Source organism: Callithrix jacchus, chromosome 3, assembly GCF_049354715.1.
Source record: "Callithrix jacchus isolate 240 chromosome 3, calJac240_pri, whole genome shotgun sequence".
NCBI classification, from domain to species: Eukaryota; Metazoa; Chordata; class Mammalia; order Primates; family Cebidae; genus Callithrix; species Callithrix jacchus.
In genome coordinates, this window is record NC_133504.1 from 129,102,130 (window position 1) to 129,117,518 (window position 15,389).

Consider the following 15,389-nt stretch of genomic DNA (forward strand, 5'->3'; position numbering starts at 1 on the left):
TTTATGAAGAGTTTTATTTTTTTAGAATTAAGATCATTGGGATTTAGAAGAAATAGGAAGAATTAGCTTAAAGGCCCCTCCAGACTTTGTAAAAAAGATATGCATAGTTGCTGTAGGATGTTATAAGATACTAATTTCCTGTTTATGTTTGGCTACAAAATTACAGTTGTGTGTTACACTAGCTGTCATAATGTTTTGCTATTGTTGGTTTAAGTTGAGTAACTTTACAGCTTCAACTGATTTTCAGAAACATAAAACTAAAGCTAAACATTTTTCTAACCATATTTCTGTCAATATTCTACATTTCTAATTTAAGGATACCCATAAAACTTTGTAAACAGAAGGAAGCAGTATACCAGATAGCCTTATTCTGTTCTCCAACTGAAGTGGATTTAGTTAGAAATACACTTGGCCCTCAGTATCCACAGGGTTCCTCATCTTTGGATTTAACTAACTGGATTGAAACATTAGATGAAAAAGGAATATGAAATAATACAACAGAAAATACAAATTTAAACACAGTATAACAACTATTCACATAGCATTTACATTATATTAGATGTATGTATTCTAGAGGTGATTTAAAGTATATGGGAGTATATGCATAGGTTATATGCAAATACTATGCCGTTTTATATAAGGGACTTGAGCATCCTCAAATTTTGGTCTGCATGGGTCCTGGAACCAGTCCCCTACAGAGATTGAGGAACAACTGTAAGCACTTAGTGTGCAATGTCGTTTGTATGAGCAGATTGGTGTGAGCTGAATGATAGCATCTGTCTTACCTTATTATTCTGTTTCTTTTTATCTGTTAAGAATGAAGAATTGGTTAAAATGCCTTAGAAATTAACAAATATCTTCCAGCTCTAGGTGTAAAACATAGGCTTCTTCAGTCAAACTATTGATATATAAATATTTGAACTTAAAAACTGCTTTAAAAAATGAACTTAACTAATACAGTAAGTTTTAATTTGTTGATTAGGCACAGTTTTTTAGGAATACAAACTTCTAAGTTGTGATTCATCTTCAAACAGGATGTATTTACCACTGTAAATGGTTGTACTATTAAAATAATTGTAGGTGATTGGTTTTACTATATAGAATTCTGGTCCCTTTGATTTGAACCTCACCTCTGTGTGTTTACTAGTAGCTTTAATGATCTTGTAAAGTTGGTGATTGTCTCCATTTTTCTCTTAGGTTTTTATAAATTATTACTACATTATTCTGACAGCTGATAAATCAAACCTTTCTTCATTATAGCTTACTTAAATTGAAAGCACACCAAAATGTAGCTTTTTTTTTTGCAAACATAACTGGAAACCCAAAAGAGTTGTAGTTAATTGCACTTTGTGGTCTCTATGTTATTTGTATAGGGTGTATGGTCCACGCTCCCTGTAAATGAGAAGAAATTAAATGTTGCATTTAGATCTGCAAGGAGTGTTATCTTAATATTTTCTGTCAGAGAGAGTGGAAAATTTCAAGGTAAGAATAAAAATAATTTGGACGTGTAAACACATTAATTATATTAGCATCTACATATTATATTATGATATGATTCTCTTAGGGTTTGCAAGACTTTCTTCAGAATCACATCACGGAGGATCTCCTATACACTGGGTGCTTCCAGCAGGAATGAGTGCTAAAATGCTGGGAGGTGTCTTTAAAATTGACTGGATTTGCAGGTAAATTAGACACTTTAGTATAGATAACTGAAGTTTTGAATATGCTACCAGTTTAGAATAATGTGTTAAAGTAAAACTGTCATCATATGCTTACCTTACCTTGTTTACTACCTTTATCATCTAATGTAGGACACAAACAACAAAGGTATATTAAGTCTAAAGTTGTATTTGTTTTCTGTATTAGTAATATAGCAGTAAATGAACCGGACAGTTGCTTGAAATGTCTGGCATATCTATATAATTTTAGTGATTTAAAATGTCAGCTATTGTGGAATGGGAAATAAGTACTCTGACTTGACTAACAATTTCAGAGGTAACTAATTTAGTTGTGGACAATTTGTATTTTTTAAGGAGGTTAGCAAATGATGTTTTAGTTGCTATTGTGATCTTTTAAAACTGAGTTATGATTTAACTATTTATTAGAAAAATAATCAGGCTTATTTTGAACAGAGTTAGCACATTTTTAGGTCCTTACTGCTTACTGAATTATTTTACACAAGAAGCTCATTATTTAAGTGATCTTTACATGGCATACACAAATCTATTACCTATAAAATTAATTTTTGTTAAAAAGTGTCTGAAAGGAGATGTTACTTTGAGTTTTAAGTTATTTATGGGTATTGGATCTTGAAGAGCACAAAGGAATTGGTTAAGAAAAAAAAGTGCTGTGCATATGCAGGAAAGCAGACTAAGTCAAGGAAGAGCATGGAAACAAACCAATGGGGGGGTAGGAGTATATATGTTGGAGTAGGATGAGGAGCCACCTTTTTTTATGAAGCAGATGGTAGTAAAAGAGAAGATCAAAGGGCAAAGATGGGTAAGAATGAATGAATGTGAGTCAGTCTAAACTTTCATTGTAGGTTAATGAGGAGGAGCTGTGAAGATAGGGGCAGTGATAAAGTAGAAATGCCCTACAGTCACTTACTGCATAATGACATATCCATCAAGAAAGAATCTTGTCCCATAAGATTATAGGATCTATAAGAGGTGCCTATAGTACCATATTTTACTATACCTTTTCTATGTTGAGATACACAGGTACTTTCCAATATTACTGTACTATTCAGTACAGTAACATGCTGTGCAGATTTGTAGGCTGGAAGAAATAGGTTATACCATATATCCTAGGTATGTAGTAGACGATACCATTTAGGTTTGTGTAAATACACTCTGTGATGTTCACACAGTGAAATCATGTGATGAATTGTATCCTGTCCTTAAGTAACACATAACTGTATTAGGTTGATAATAGCATAGCAAAAAGTTATCAGAAAAAAATACTTCGTCCCATTATTACTTTCTGTGGGGAAGAATTGGACGTCATCTAAATTCTTCAAAGTAGAAAATCGTTAAATTATAGTTTGTCTCTTAAATATATGTGGAAGTAATTGTGCACATATCCTCATGGAAAGGTACAATAAATGAAAAAACACATAATTGTGGTATTGGAATGCAGTGTTAGGTGATGAGCCTGTTAGTGCTATCCCCCACCTCCACTCTGTTGCTCCCAGGAGTTTAAAAATATAAATTTATAGTTTGTTAGAAATCAAAATTATAATTAAGTTACAATTAACGTTTGAAAATCTGGTAACAATTTATAGGGGAAGGAGTGATTACTTTTTAGTAGAGAAATTCACATTTTTAAATTTTGTGCGTGTGTGTGTGTATGTGTGTCCGTGTCCATAAAGGCCAGAGGAAACATGGTAATGTAACATATTTGCAGGTGTTGCATTCTTGAGAATAGGAGAGAAAATAATTGTCCATTTTTACATGGATGGCAGCAGATTTTATTTTGAATGTTACTTACTGTGGTAGCCTTCATTTTTACATTACTGATAAATTTGTTTCTTAATTTTAAGATTAATTTTTTTTCATGGGTTATTCATGTTCCTCTTCATTGACTTACTATTTTACTAACTTGTAAAAGTGAAATGTGTAAAGTGACAGAAGAGGTAAAGACAAACCCAAATTGACTGTCCTACTATCGTGAGGTATAAAATTATGGACAGTAAAGTACTTTTATTATTTTAAAGTAAGTTTATGAGTTTAGATAAAAATATTTATAAATATTTTTATACAATAAAACTAATTTAAATTTTTTAATACTCCTAAGTTCTGTTCAAGAGTAATTTTACAGTACTTTATAATTCTGGAGGACATGTGATATTTCTAACATTGATATTTCCTTAGGTAAGTCACTTGAACTCTGAGTTTAAATTCTCCCTATATAGTGAGAATTAAATTTAAGTCTCAGAACTAAAACGATTTAAATTTAATAAATACAAATGCTAAGGACTTTGCTATCAATAACAGTAACTGCTGTTAATATTTTTTCTTTTTCAGATACGATAGTCATGAGATTTCAATTTAAGGACCCTTTTAATTTAATAATAACTAGACTTAAGCTTCTTTAGGTGTTATCCCTCGATCACTTGTATCAGTAGCATCTGATTGTTAAAATGCAGAATCTTGAGACCCACCACAAACCTGTTAAATCCCTGATGGTTCAAGTGGTTGGTAGGCACATGGAAGATTGGGACCAGATAAGTGTCATGTTTTAGCTGAAAAACAGAGGGAGGCATAAAAAGTGACTTACTAAGATTTCCACCTATAATTAGCTCAAAATAAAGTATAATCTATGAGATATTTATCAAGAATTATATTTACTGACTAGGTTTTATATTCATGTCCATTCTAAATAACCCATTTCTCTTTTATTTCAAAGTCTTTCCATTATTCCTTTTAACTTTAATCAGCAAACCACTGTTCAGCATATAGAGCCTCTGCATGGCTGGGCATGGTGGCTCACGCCTGTAATCCCAGCACTTTGGGAGGCTGAGGCGAGTGGATTACTTGAGGCCAGGAGTTCAAGACCAGCCTGGCCAACATGGTGAAACCCTGTCTCTACTAAAAATACAAAAATTAGTCAGTTGTGGTGGCTCATGCCTGTAGTCCCAGCTATTTGGGATGCTGAGGCATGAGAATTCCTTGAACTCAGGAGGCGGAGGTTGCAGCAAGCCAAGATCATGTTATTGCACTCCAGCCTGGGCAACAGAGTGAGACTCTGTCAAAACAAACAAAAAACTGCACAATTTTACATTCTTTTGATCAATTTGCCCTATTTGCAGAATCATTTAGGTCAGAGAGTCTCTCCTATGTTCTCAAAGAACTCACAGTAAAGATAAGTTGTATCTGTATGCTTCTTTATAACATACCTGCTTAGAAGGTAACTGTTAGGTTGCTCGTTCTATAATTGTGATCTGAGAAGAAAGGATCAAGTAAGGATGATACATAGACCAGGGACCCTGTAATTTCTCTTAATTTATTCTGAGCCCTGTTTTGCCTCAGGCTTCACAGTTTTCTGTGATGTTCTGGCTGAGATTAACTGTGTTGAAACAGTGAACAGATGTCTCTCGAATCTAGTTAGAACCAGTGCCACCAAAGAATCTCAACCCCAAGTGATACATCTAGCTTGGCATATGCTTTTACTTCTAATTTGGATCATGAGTGTTAATTGCTGATATTTAAGTAACAGTGATAATCCCATTAATTTATAACCTTTGTATTTTGGTGGCTGTAGGTTTTCATTTATTCCTTTCCTATAACTGTTTTAAACTGGCAATTAGAAGAAAAACCTTAAGTATTGAACAAAATACAAAGAAAACTAACTAGATCTCTGCCTCTGAATATTCTAAGCTTTGGTGTGGACTTGTTCTAGTCTTTCTACTTCTGACAGCCTGCAAAGGGGAAAAAAAGCATTCTTCTTCACTCAGTTTTGATAAGATGAAGTAAGGTGCATATTAGACAAACCAAGCGTTTAAGTGATACTTGGTGTTTTCATTCCTCACCACTCTTCCATGTATGTGTGTGTGTATATATATATTTTTTTACCGTCACAGAACATACCACCTTGTTAATTTAACTCTGAAATACTTGATTCCCTGCAAAATGTCAAAGCTTTTTTTGAGGTTTAAAAAAATTTATATAAAATCTAAGCATTCATGCTGGGTGCAGTGACTCATGCCTGTAATCCTATCATTTTGTGAGACTGAGGTGGGAGGATAGCTTGAGCCTAAGTGTTTGAGATCAGCCTGGGCAATCCCATCTCTAAAACATAAAAATAAATTTAAAAGTTCTGAGCAGTCAGTATTCGCCTTCAAGAAAATTCATGTAAGGTTATGTGTGTGGCATGTTCACTGGACAAAGTTACTTATGTTTTCCCCTTTCCGTTATGCCTGTGTTCTAGCCCTTCTCTTTGTTTGTTTCAAATGTAACCCTGCTTAGTTCTCTACATAAGGCTTTACCTGGGTCGCTTTTCTTTTAAACTTATCTCATGTGCCACTTCTTTCATAAAGCATTTTCTGTTTATTTTTCTTTCTTTCAAAATAGATACAACCACCCCTATTAAAAAAACAAATTTGTATTGTGCACATGGTACCCATTCTCTTTGAAAATTGTGCACAATTGTTTATTTTTCTTTGATGGCTATGGAATAAATGTTACGGATGCAAACTCTTTTGTTTTTCTCATCTTTGTCCTTTGGCTGAACAGTTTCATTTGTATTGTAGGCACAGTGAATAGTTCTTTAAAGTATTTATCTATTTTGGCATTATTAGTTTTATGCAAAAAATAACTAAAACCTTATCATATACTGTTAATTTACAGTTATTTCTTGGTAGCTAACAACTGTTGATTATGTGTCATTTTTGTATTCATACGACATTGTGCTAGGTTGACAAAGAAGTAGAAAAATACAAACTATCTTTTTAAGTTTGGTAAGACCATTTTGTCCTATGGCTTAGATCTTAAAACCAGGTTATTAGTATTTAAATTATATAGATACTGCCCTTGAGCTTCAATAGAGGGCATAATTAATACAAATAAATGAATTTATAAATATTTATTGCACAACTCAAGCCATTCTATGGGTAGTGAAGAATATTGCCGTATTGAAGAGGGAGTACACATGAATCAGGGAAAGCAGCCTGCAACTAAAATTAGGGGACACTTCCATTTTCATTTGATGTTAACAGCTGGATTAAGATCCAGCTTCCTTTTGATCACTTAATAAGTACTTTTTCACTTTGGGAGGCCGAGGCGGGTGGATCACGAGGTCAAGAGATCGAGACCATCCTGGTCGACATGGTGAAACCCCGTCTCTACTAAAAAATATACAAAAAATTAGCTGGGCATGGTGGTGCGTGCCTGTAATCCCAGCTACTCAGGAGGCTGAGGCAGGAGAATTGCCTGAACCCAGGAGGCGGAGGTTGCGGTGAGCCAAGATCGCGCCATTGCACTCCAGCCTGGTTAAGAGTGAAACTCCGTCTCAAAAAAAAAAAAAAAAAAAAGTACTTTTTGAGTTCACAGAAACAAGGGATATGCTAAATATTTTATGTGTCATTTCATTTGCAAACTGCATAAAACAACTATAAAATAGATGGTGATATTCTTGTTATCAGAGGAATAGATTCAGGCTCAGAGAAGAGAGAGAGCTGGGGTTTAAGCCCCAAGTTGTCTTGGTTCTCAAGCCCTTGCTCTTAAGTTCTTTTTAGAAAACTGGAGAACGTGGAAAAAGCTAGTCTCTGACGAGGCTTTCTGTAGGGAAAATACTGAACCATAGTAAGTGATTTTAAAAATTTTAGTCATATTTAAGTCACAATACAGGAATTCACTACTAAAGGTCCTCACAGGATTCTGCAGCAGAATGTAATTGATATTACTTTGTATTTAGGCGTGAATTACCGTTCACTAAGTCAGCTCATCTCACCAATCCTTGGAATGAACATAAACCAGTAAAGATCGGACGTGATGGACAGGTTTGTAGTTTTCATTGATTCTTCAAAAAATATACATTTAATCAATCCTTTTATAGATCTTTATTGATGGATTTGTTTTAACCATTTTTGATGAAAGAGATTATGTATTTGAGAAAATAGTCTTATCTGAAGTTATAATTATGTGATTAAGACTAATAAGACATTCATTAATTTTGAAATATAGGTACCTTTATGTGGTACTTTCATATAATTGAAGGAAATATTTGTAAAGAGCATTGGCCAGATTTTAATTTTTTTTTTTTAACTCTATTATCACTGTCTAGCAGATTTTTCAGTTTCTGTAATACATTTTAGAATTGTTACTAAGTATATGTACTTATGTTTTCTGAGTAGAAAGCAATTTTCTGAGAAGATTAAATATATGTAGTCAGGTTTTCAAATCTGCAAAAGGAATTGAAAATGTGAAATAATTTAAAATAAACCAAAACCTTTGACGCTTGTAATTCTCTCATGTAATTCTGAATCAGAAATTTTATTTTATTTTTTAATTTTAATTGTTATTTTTTTGGAGAGCAGGTTATGCGAGTGGCTAATTTTTGTATTTTGGATGAGGCTGGATTTCACCATTTTGCAAGGCTAGTCTCAAACTCCTGGCCTCAAGAGATCCGCCTGCCTGAGGCTCCCAAAGTGCTGGAATTACAGGCATGAGCTACTATGCCTGGACGCACAGACATAGAATAATATGATATTTTATTCCTCATAAGTAAAAATGTTTGTACTGTAATTGAAAATGATTTAATTTTAAAAAGCCCATAGATTGGTCTGCCTTTGTGGTAAATTTAATGAATTTCAGTGCACTTCGTAGATTATAGTTATCAAAGTTGCTGGCACACACACTAACATGTATTTTTCCTGCATTGTATTAAGATAAATGAGTTTGCTGTGATATTTTTGTATTTTGCACAAAGGAACATTCCCTTTTTTTCAGAGGGTGATTGTCACAGAATTTTAAGCAACTGCATTTGTGTATTTAACTTTGGAGATTCTGCACTTTTAGTTTTTACCCTTCATATAAATATATATGAAACACTTTTGAAACGTTTTATAAATCTGGAAGTTTATTCGAATCCCATATGATCATCAGCCTTGGAAAGAAAGCCTCCAAGTCAATTTTTGTTCTACTGCATCAGGAAAATACAAGCCTGTTGAAAGGGTCTGTTTTTGTTTTATAAATTGCTACTTTCCTATTCTAGGAAATTGAACTTGAATGTGGAACCCAGCTTTGTCTTCTATTTCCCCCCGATGAAAGTATTGACTTGTATCAGGTCATTCATAAAATGCGTCACAAGAGAAGAATGCATTCTCAGCCCAGATCACGAGGACGTCCATCCCGTCGAGAACCAGTCCGGGATGTGGGAAGGTTAGAAACGTTCTTTGGACTGATAATAGGCACATGTATCAGAATAACATGATGGAGGAATATGATTCGTCAAAGTTTGTCCTGCGGTAAAGAAGAAAGAGAAAATCCTCAAATCAAGCTGCATGGACTAGTTTGTGGCTTCATTGAGGATTTCACATGGTCACCTTGGTCTCAGTCATTTTTCAAGAGGAAAATGGGGATCTTTCCTTATGCAGAAAAAATTATCTGATAACCAGTTATAGCCAGTTCAGATTAGATAATACTCTGATAATACAATGTATACAATTGAAATGAGGTAGGCATTTGTTGCTAAGAACAGGCTAAAAAGGAAGAGGAGGAAGTCTTTATTTGCAAAAATCGTTAATATTTTGTAAAAAGCCTTTTCTTTCAGGTGTGTCTCTGGATAAGCCTTATCAGATATGGGACTTTTATAAAGGATCACTAATATTTTTTCAGAAGATGACGCCTCATTTAGAGGATAAAATATTTTAAGTTATTTTGATATTCAAGAGGAGCATTATTGGGACTATTTCAGATTTTATCACCGTGATGTGTTAATCCTATTGCCAAATATTCTCTAACATGTACCCAGTGAATTCATACATCTTGCTGATCTTCTGAAAACAATAGGTTCTTTCCAAAGGGGATCAAGTGGCCCTGGGAGACCCGGCAACAAACCAAAAAGAAGGGCTGTTGCTGTGTCTGTTTACAACTTTTCCAGATGCTGGCAGTACCTGTGGACTTAAAAGTGTTTTTTAGAGGATCGCCATGGTTATTGATCACTACTTTATGAACTAAACAGCATTTTCCAGAAAAAGGGGGTTTAACTTGTTACAGAATTGGAGAAGTCTTTGCAAAGAACTGATTTAAGCCCTTCTACCCAACACCTTCCCCTGTGTAGATTTGCACACAACTAAATCTAAAATATTCTGCTAAAGACTATTGGATGTATGGTTGATGGGATGAAACCTTTGGTTAAATTTCCTTTTGGTGGAAACATCCTGTGGTAGGTACAGATAATCCAACAACAGTCCCCATTTCTTTGAGCTTAAAAAGGACACTGTCGAGTAGGTAGGAGGAAACCTGGCAGAGCCCCTTATTTTTGGCCTAAAAGGACTGAGCACCAAGATGTCTTTTGAAGTTTTAAGCTAAGAGGTTTCCAGTGCAATACAGTATATACAAGTGAAGTTTTTACCTCAGTTTTGCAATGGACTGCAAACTATACTTATTACACCACTACACCTTCTCTCAAGCCTGCCAGGGCCTCCATTTATGTATGTGGCTTACAGCTAAAAGTCAGTAGTTGGACTACTATATGAACTGTTACTATCATGTTTTATACCGGTCGTAAATGCACTCCCCAAACTACAGGAAAGCGGTATGTTTATTTTTTAAACCAGCTTTTAATTTTCTTAGTATTATTTATTGTAGATGCAACTGTTTTTATTCTGTTGGGGGGCTTGGGATTATTGCACAAAACTTTACAGTGTGAGTGAACTTGTGTTGAAAAAGTTAATGAAAGCAGTTGTTACGCAGACAAATAGCTGAAAACTAGTGAATGCCAGGTTGTTAATCAAGTTTTTATTAGATCTTAAGGGTAAAAAGATATATATATATTTTCTAAATATTTTGGACTTTTTTTTGTTTAATTCTTTATTAGCTGCTAAGTAAATTGAAGTGTATTTAATGGTGTGTTAAGTTAACCCAATTTATGGAAGACAGTAAAGAACAGCCCTCTGTAGTCAGTAAAATTTCACCTTCCAAAGAATATATTTGAACTAGTTTTATGAACTCTGTTAAAATTCTGACCCATTACTTGCCGATTTATAAAAGCAATTTTATTTTGAGGCATTGTCTTTGGAAAAAAATTCCCTTAATTCTTAAATGTCATTAAATGTAGAAGGAAAAACTAAATGTTATTAAGGAATATTAAAAAATTAGTTTTTTAAGCTATTAAGATTTTTAAAACTTTCATGTAAAGTTGCTTTTAATAAGTATCAAATTTTCTGTATGATTATGTAAAAATAATTTTGTGCAAAGAAGAGGAAAAATAAATTCTTAATTTTGTTTAGACTTAACCTAAAATGACATTTATAAGTTTTAAATATATAGATTTTAGAGTTACATATTGTACAATGATGATAGGTTTTTTATTTTTATTTTTCAACTGAATGGAGACTTTATTTGAGAAAGTGTTTTAATTGTTAAACTGGTATTTAGTTTGAGAATGGCTTTGTTTACTTTTGTTTAGATTACTAAAATGTGACTTACATGTTTTGATTGGACTAGTCTGCAGTTTTCTCATTATAGCATGAGATGGCAGAGGATATCTACTTCCAGCAGTATATTTAAAGCTTGGTTTATAGGAATTAATTTGAGAATCAAAATGTAGGAATTTAAAAATAATTTGCTCACTAAAAATTAAGATGTAATTTAAAGTAAATAATGGATTATTCTTTGTACTTACCTCTGTCAGAAACTCTTGCTTTACTCTTTGTTCTCCCAGCAGTTTTTGGTTTAATTTCTAATGTGTCTAATTTGTGTAGGCGTCGACCAGAAGATTATGATATTCATAACAGCAGAAAGAAACCAAGGATTGACTATCCCCCTGAGTTTCACCAGAGACCAGGTTAATATTTTATAATCCTGCAGATATTTGATTTCAAATTATTGAAAAAAAACAAAACAAAAAAACAATTCACAATCCTACAGTTTTAAGTGAAAAAAATTCAAGACCTGACTACTTAAATCTTGGGAAATTTTAGTAGTTCTCATTAGTATAATTCTTCCCTTAACTTTGTTAAGGTTGTCTAATCTATTCCAGTGTAACTCATCATACCCTATTATACCTGAAATTGCTAATTTTGCAAAAATGGAAACTTATCTGCACATGTGTTTAAGATTAAATGTAGTAATGAAAAGCAATAGCCTATATTCTATCAGGTTTTTTTGTTCCTTGTGGTAGTTAGCATTTCATGTGATACATATTCATATAATTTTTTTTAAATCTTTATGTCTTTGGAGAAGAATGGGAAATATTCAGTTTGTAATGTAAATATAGCTTTTCAGTTTATTCCTTACTGGAATTTAAAAGAGCAAACTATATTCAAGAAAGGATATCAGATATTTAGAACAGAGTCAGTGATACACTTGTGAAACTTAGGCAGTTAGGAGATTGATGTTAGTGATCATACTAGCATTATTATATAACAAGTGGCTTGATAAGCCTCATTATTCCAAAATAGAAGATTCTGTTTTTCCCTAGTAACATGACAACTCAAATATTTGTTTTTACATTTTAATTTGTTGGATTTTTACTGAAAGACGCAGGGGAAAGAATATTTTTCTAACCACCATGGATTTTTCATTTACACTATATACACCTTCATTTTTGCAACATTTGCAATTTCCCCCCCATTTTAAGTTTACATTTTGAAAAGCTTGTCTGTGGTTTACTTGGTAAGGCCTATATATACCCAGAGTGGAAAGTAAACATTTGTTTTAAGGAAGTCAGTCCTGTCATAGTGTGCTCAAGATAGTTCCTGTGCCCTTGCCTTCCCTATGATGCAAAATGAAGAAATTTTCTGATTAGCAAGATTTGGACTGTGAACGTAGAAGATACATATATGAAAACTTCTCTAGCAGCTTAAAATTCTACAATATAATTATTTAGTTACTTCCTAGATTATCATGTAATCTGAGAAGAAAATTTGAAAATGGGATAATACAGTAGTAGCTTCACTTAAAGTACATATTTCATGGAGAGAGTTGAAACGAGTGGTAAGGAAGGTTTAATTATAATGCCAAAATAGAAAAATATAAATTTGATTTACTCAAATGCTTGATGTTTGAACAGGGTATTTAAAGGATCCACGATACCAGGAAGTTGACAGGTAAGTCGGGTTCACTCTTGCCTAGCTTTGAATTACATTCTTGGAACTAGTTTATGAATTACCTGAATTTAGTTTCACAAATCTTATTCCCAACAGACGATTTTCAGGAGTTCGCCGAGATGTGTTTTTAAATGGGGTAAGCATTTCATTTTATCTTTAATGTAGATAAAACCAGGCTGTGATTTATTTTGCAGTTCTGTGATAATTTTTAATTATATTGACACTATCATCTTTCATTTTAGTCCTACAATGATTATGTGAGGGAATTTCATAACATGGGACCACCACCACCTTGGCAAGGAATGGTTTGTATTGCTCTTATTTTTATAAGTTATATAACTTCATTTGCAGTTCTGATATTTCGGGTGCTTAGTCAGAATAAGATTGCTGCAGTTTCTCATTAAATAGACTTAAAGTACAGATTTTTGGCGGTAAATAATTGTATGCTGTCTTTCAAACTAAGACTGAAAGTTATTTGTGTTAATAGTACAGGCTTGAGAACTGTAATAGCATATTATGGTAATGATTAGTAGTGAAAGGTCTGCTTGGATTCAAATACATTTCTTTTTCTTCCCAACTGTATGACCTTGGGTCAGTTTCTTAATGCAACTCTTAGCTTTCCTCATCTGTAAAATTTCATGGGTATTCATTGATTCTTTTGCTCATCAAATATAATATTTAGTACTTACTCTATGCAAGGTACTGTGCTTATTCTGATTATGTTCTGGTGAATGAGATGAACATCATGACTGTCCTGGTATAGCTTAATGTTTAATGTAGTAGTGTCAGTCTCACTGTCAAGAAAATAAATTTACAAAGTATATGTGAAGTTTAGCATAGTGCCTCACTAAATTTAATTTTCTCTGTAAAATGAGATTAATTAACCCTGATTATTCCTGCTGTTTAATTATTTCCTTTAAGAAAACTGAATTTTTGTCTTAGAGTATATTTGAGGATATTGAAGATAGCTGAAGTATTAATTTTCAAGAAATAAAAACCTGGAAGCTTAAGTAGCTTCTGTTTCTTCACATATTATCTCTTTATTTTAAATGCCATATGTTATATGGCCTGTTCATCTGACTTTTGTTTCACTTTAAGGTATACAGTTTTATACCATTATATGCAGATGATTATGACACTTTTCCCTTTAGATTCTAGGAAATTTTAAAAATGGAAATATTTAATATATGATCTTGATAGTAAATATGAAAATAATCCTTGATTTACACTTTATTCATTTCATAATGGCATTTAAAAGTTAATTAGCTCCTGGACCTTTTTTTTTCTAAGAGACGATTTCATTTGGTCTCCCAGGATGGAGTGCAGTGGTGTGATCGTAGCTCTCTGCAGTCTTGAACGCCTGGGCACAAGTGGTCCTCCTGCCTCAGTTTACTGAGTAGTTGGGACTACAGATGCATGCCACTGTACCTGGCTAATTTTTTTTTACAGAGACGGGATCTCACTGTTTCCCAGGCTCGTCTCCAATCCCTGGCTTAAGGGATTCTTTTGCTTCGGCCCTCTAAAGCATTAGATTATGGGCATGAGCCACCATACCTGGCCTGTTGATGTTTTTAAGAATAGATAGATACAAAGTGGTTAACCAGTTCACCAGTTGTAGAACTAGGATGCCTGATGTTGTATGCCTGCTTCACCACTTTACGAGTAGTGTGACTATAAGCAGGTTACTTAACTCCTTGTTGCCTCAGTTTACCCTTTCGTAAACTAGGAACAAGAGTATCTATCTCATAAGGTTGCTGTGAGAATTAAACAAGACTAGTAAAGTGCTTAGAACAATGCCTGGCTCACAGTAAGCACCATGTAAGTGTTTGCTATTTCTATTAGTATGTATATGATAGGAGAAGAAAAGTAAAATAAACATGTTATATCTTAGATGATGTATAATTTTCAACAAACAAACAAGGATATTTTGAAACACTTTAATGCCATCAAAGTAAATCTCTAGTTCAGATTCAGTTATTTGTTTGGGATTGGTTTGGATGAAAGGTTCTAAGAATAACTTGTTTACAAAGGTATTTGGTAGGTTTTTAATGGAAATGGTTTTCCTTTTTTTAGCCCCCTTATCCAGGAATGGAACAACCTCCACACCATCCTTATTATCAGCACCATGCTCCACCTCCTCAAGCACATCCCCCTTATTCAGGACATCATCCAGTACCACATGAAGCAAGATACAGAGATAAACGAGTAGTAAGTGCACAAGGAGGCAAAAGTGTGAGGGAACTATTTAGAATTCCGTAGGTAATTTAAATATGGGGAGACTAGAACATGGTGAATGACTGGGACTGTTGCATATTCTTACTGCAGACTGGGGCAATTCTCAGTTTGTTTTTATTAAAAATGCCTGATTATACCCCTTTGGATTATATAGATAGAATATATTTCTTTTACTGATCAAATCACAAACTGCTTAAGGCAAACTCCTACAAATATAACTCCTTTTAGGTAAATGTCATAGGTATATAGTACCTGGGCTGTGTTCTTTCCATATTCAGATTTTAATTATACTGTGTAATTAATATTGTTAATAGGTATTTCTGAACTTTTGTGAATTCTGATCCAAGTTTTATAGGATAGTGTATTAAGATAGCTGATGAGC

The 15,389-nt window shown here is 33.5% G+C and overlaps 1 protein-coding gene across 4 annotated transcripts in view; it reads left to right on the top strand.

Annotated features, from left to right (window-relative positions):
• YTHDC1 (YTH N6-methyladenosine RNA binding protein C1) overlaps nucleotides 1-15,389 on the top strand; it is a 36,131-nt gene that overhangs the window by 18,094 nt on the left and 2,648 nt on the right. For 2 of the 4 annotated variants that reach the window (XM_035293624.3, XM_035293625.3), the window contains 9 exons: nucleotides 1,374-1,482; nucleotides 1,565-1,682; nucleotides 7,414-7,498; nucleotides 8,713-8,879; nucleotides 11,426-11,508; nucleotides 12,736-12,772; nucleotides 12,845-12,908; nucleotides 13,015-13,077; nucleotides 14,846-14,980. In XM_035293624.3, the coding sequence (XP_035149515.1) occupies nucleotides 1,374-1,482; nucleotides 1,565-1,682; nucleotides 7,414-7,498; nucleotides 8,713-8,879; nucleotides 11,426-11,508; nucleotides 12,736-12,772; nucleotides 12,845-12,908; nucleotides 13,015-13,077; nucleotides 14,846-14,980 (861 nt within the window). The remainder of the gene's footprint in view (nucleotides 1-1,373; nucleotides 1,483-1,564; nucleotides 1,683-7,413; nucleotides 7,499-8,712; nucleotides 8,880-11,425; nucleotides 11,509-12,735; nucleotides 12,773-12,844; nucleotides 12,909-13,014; nucleotides 13,078-14,845; nucleotides 14,981-15,389) is intronic. The other 2 variants (XM_003732494.5, XM_035293626.3) reach the window with 1 other exon arrangement.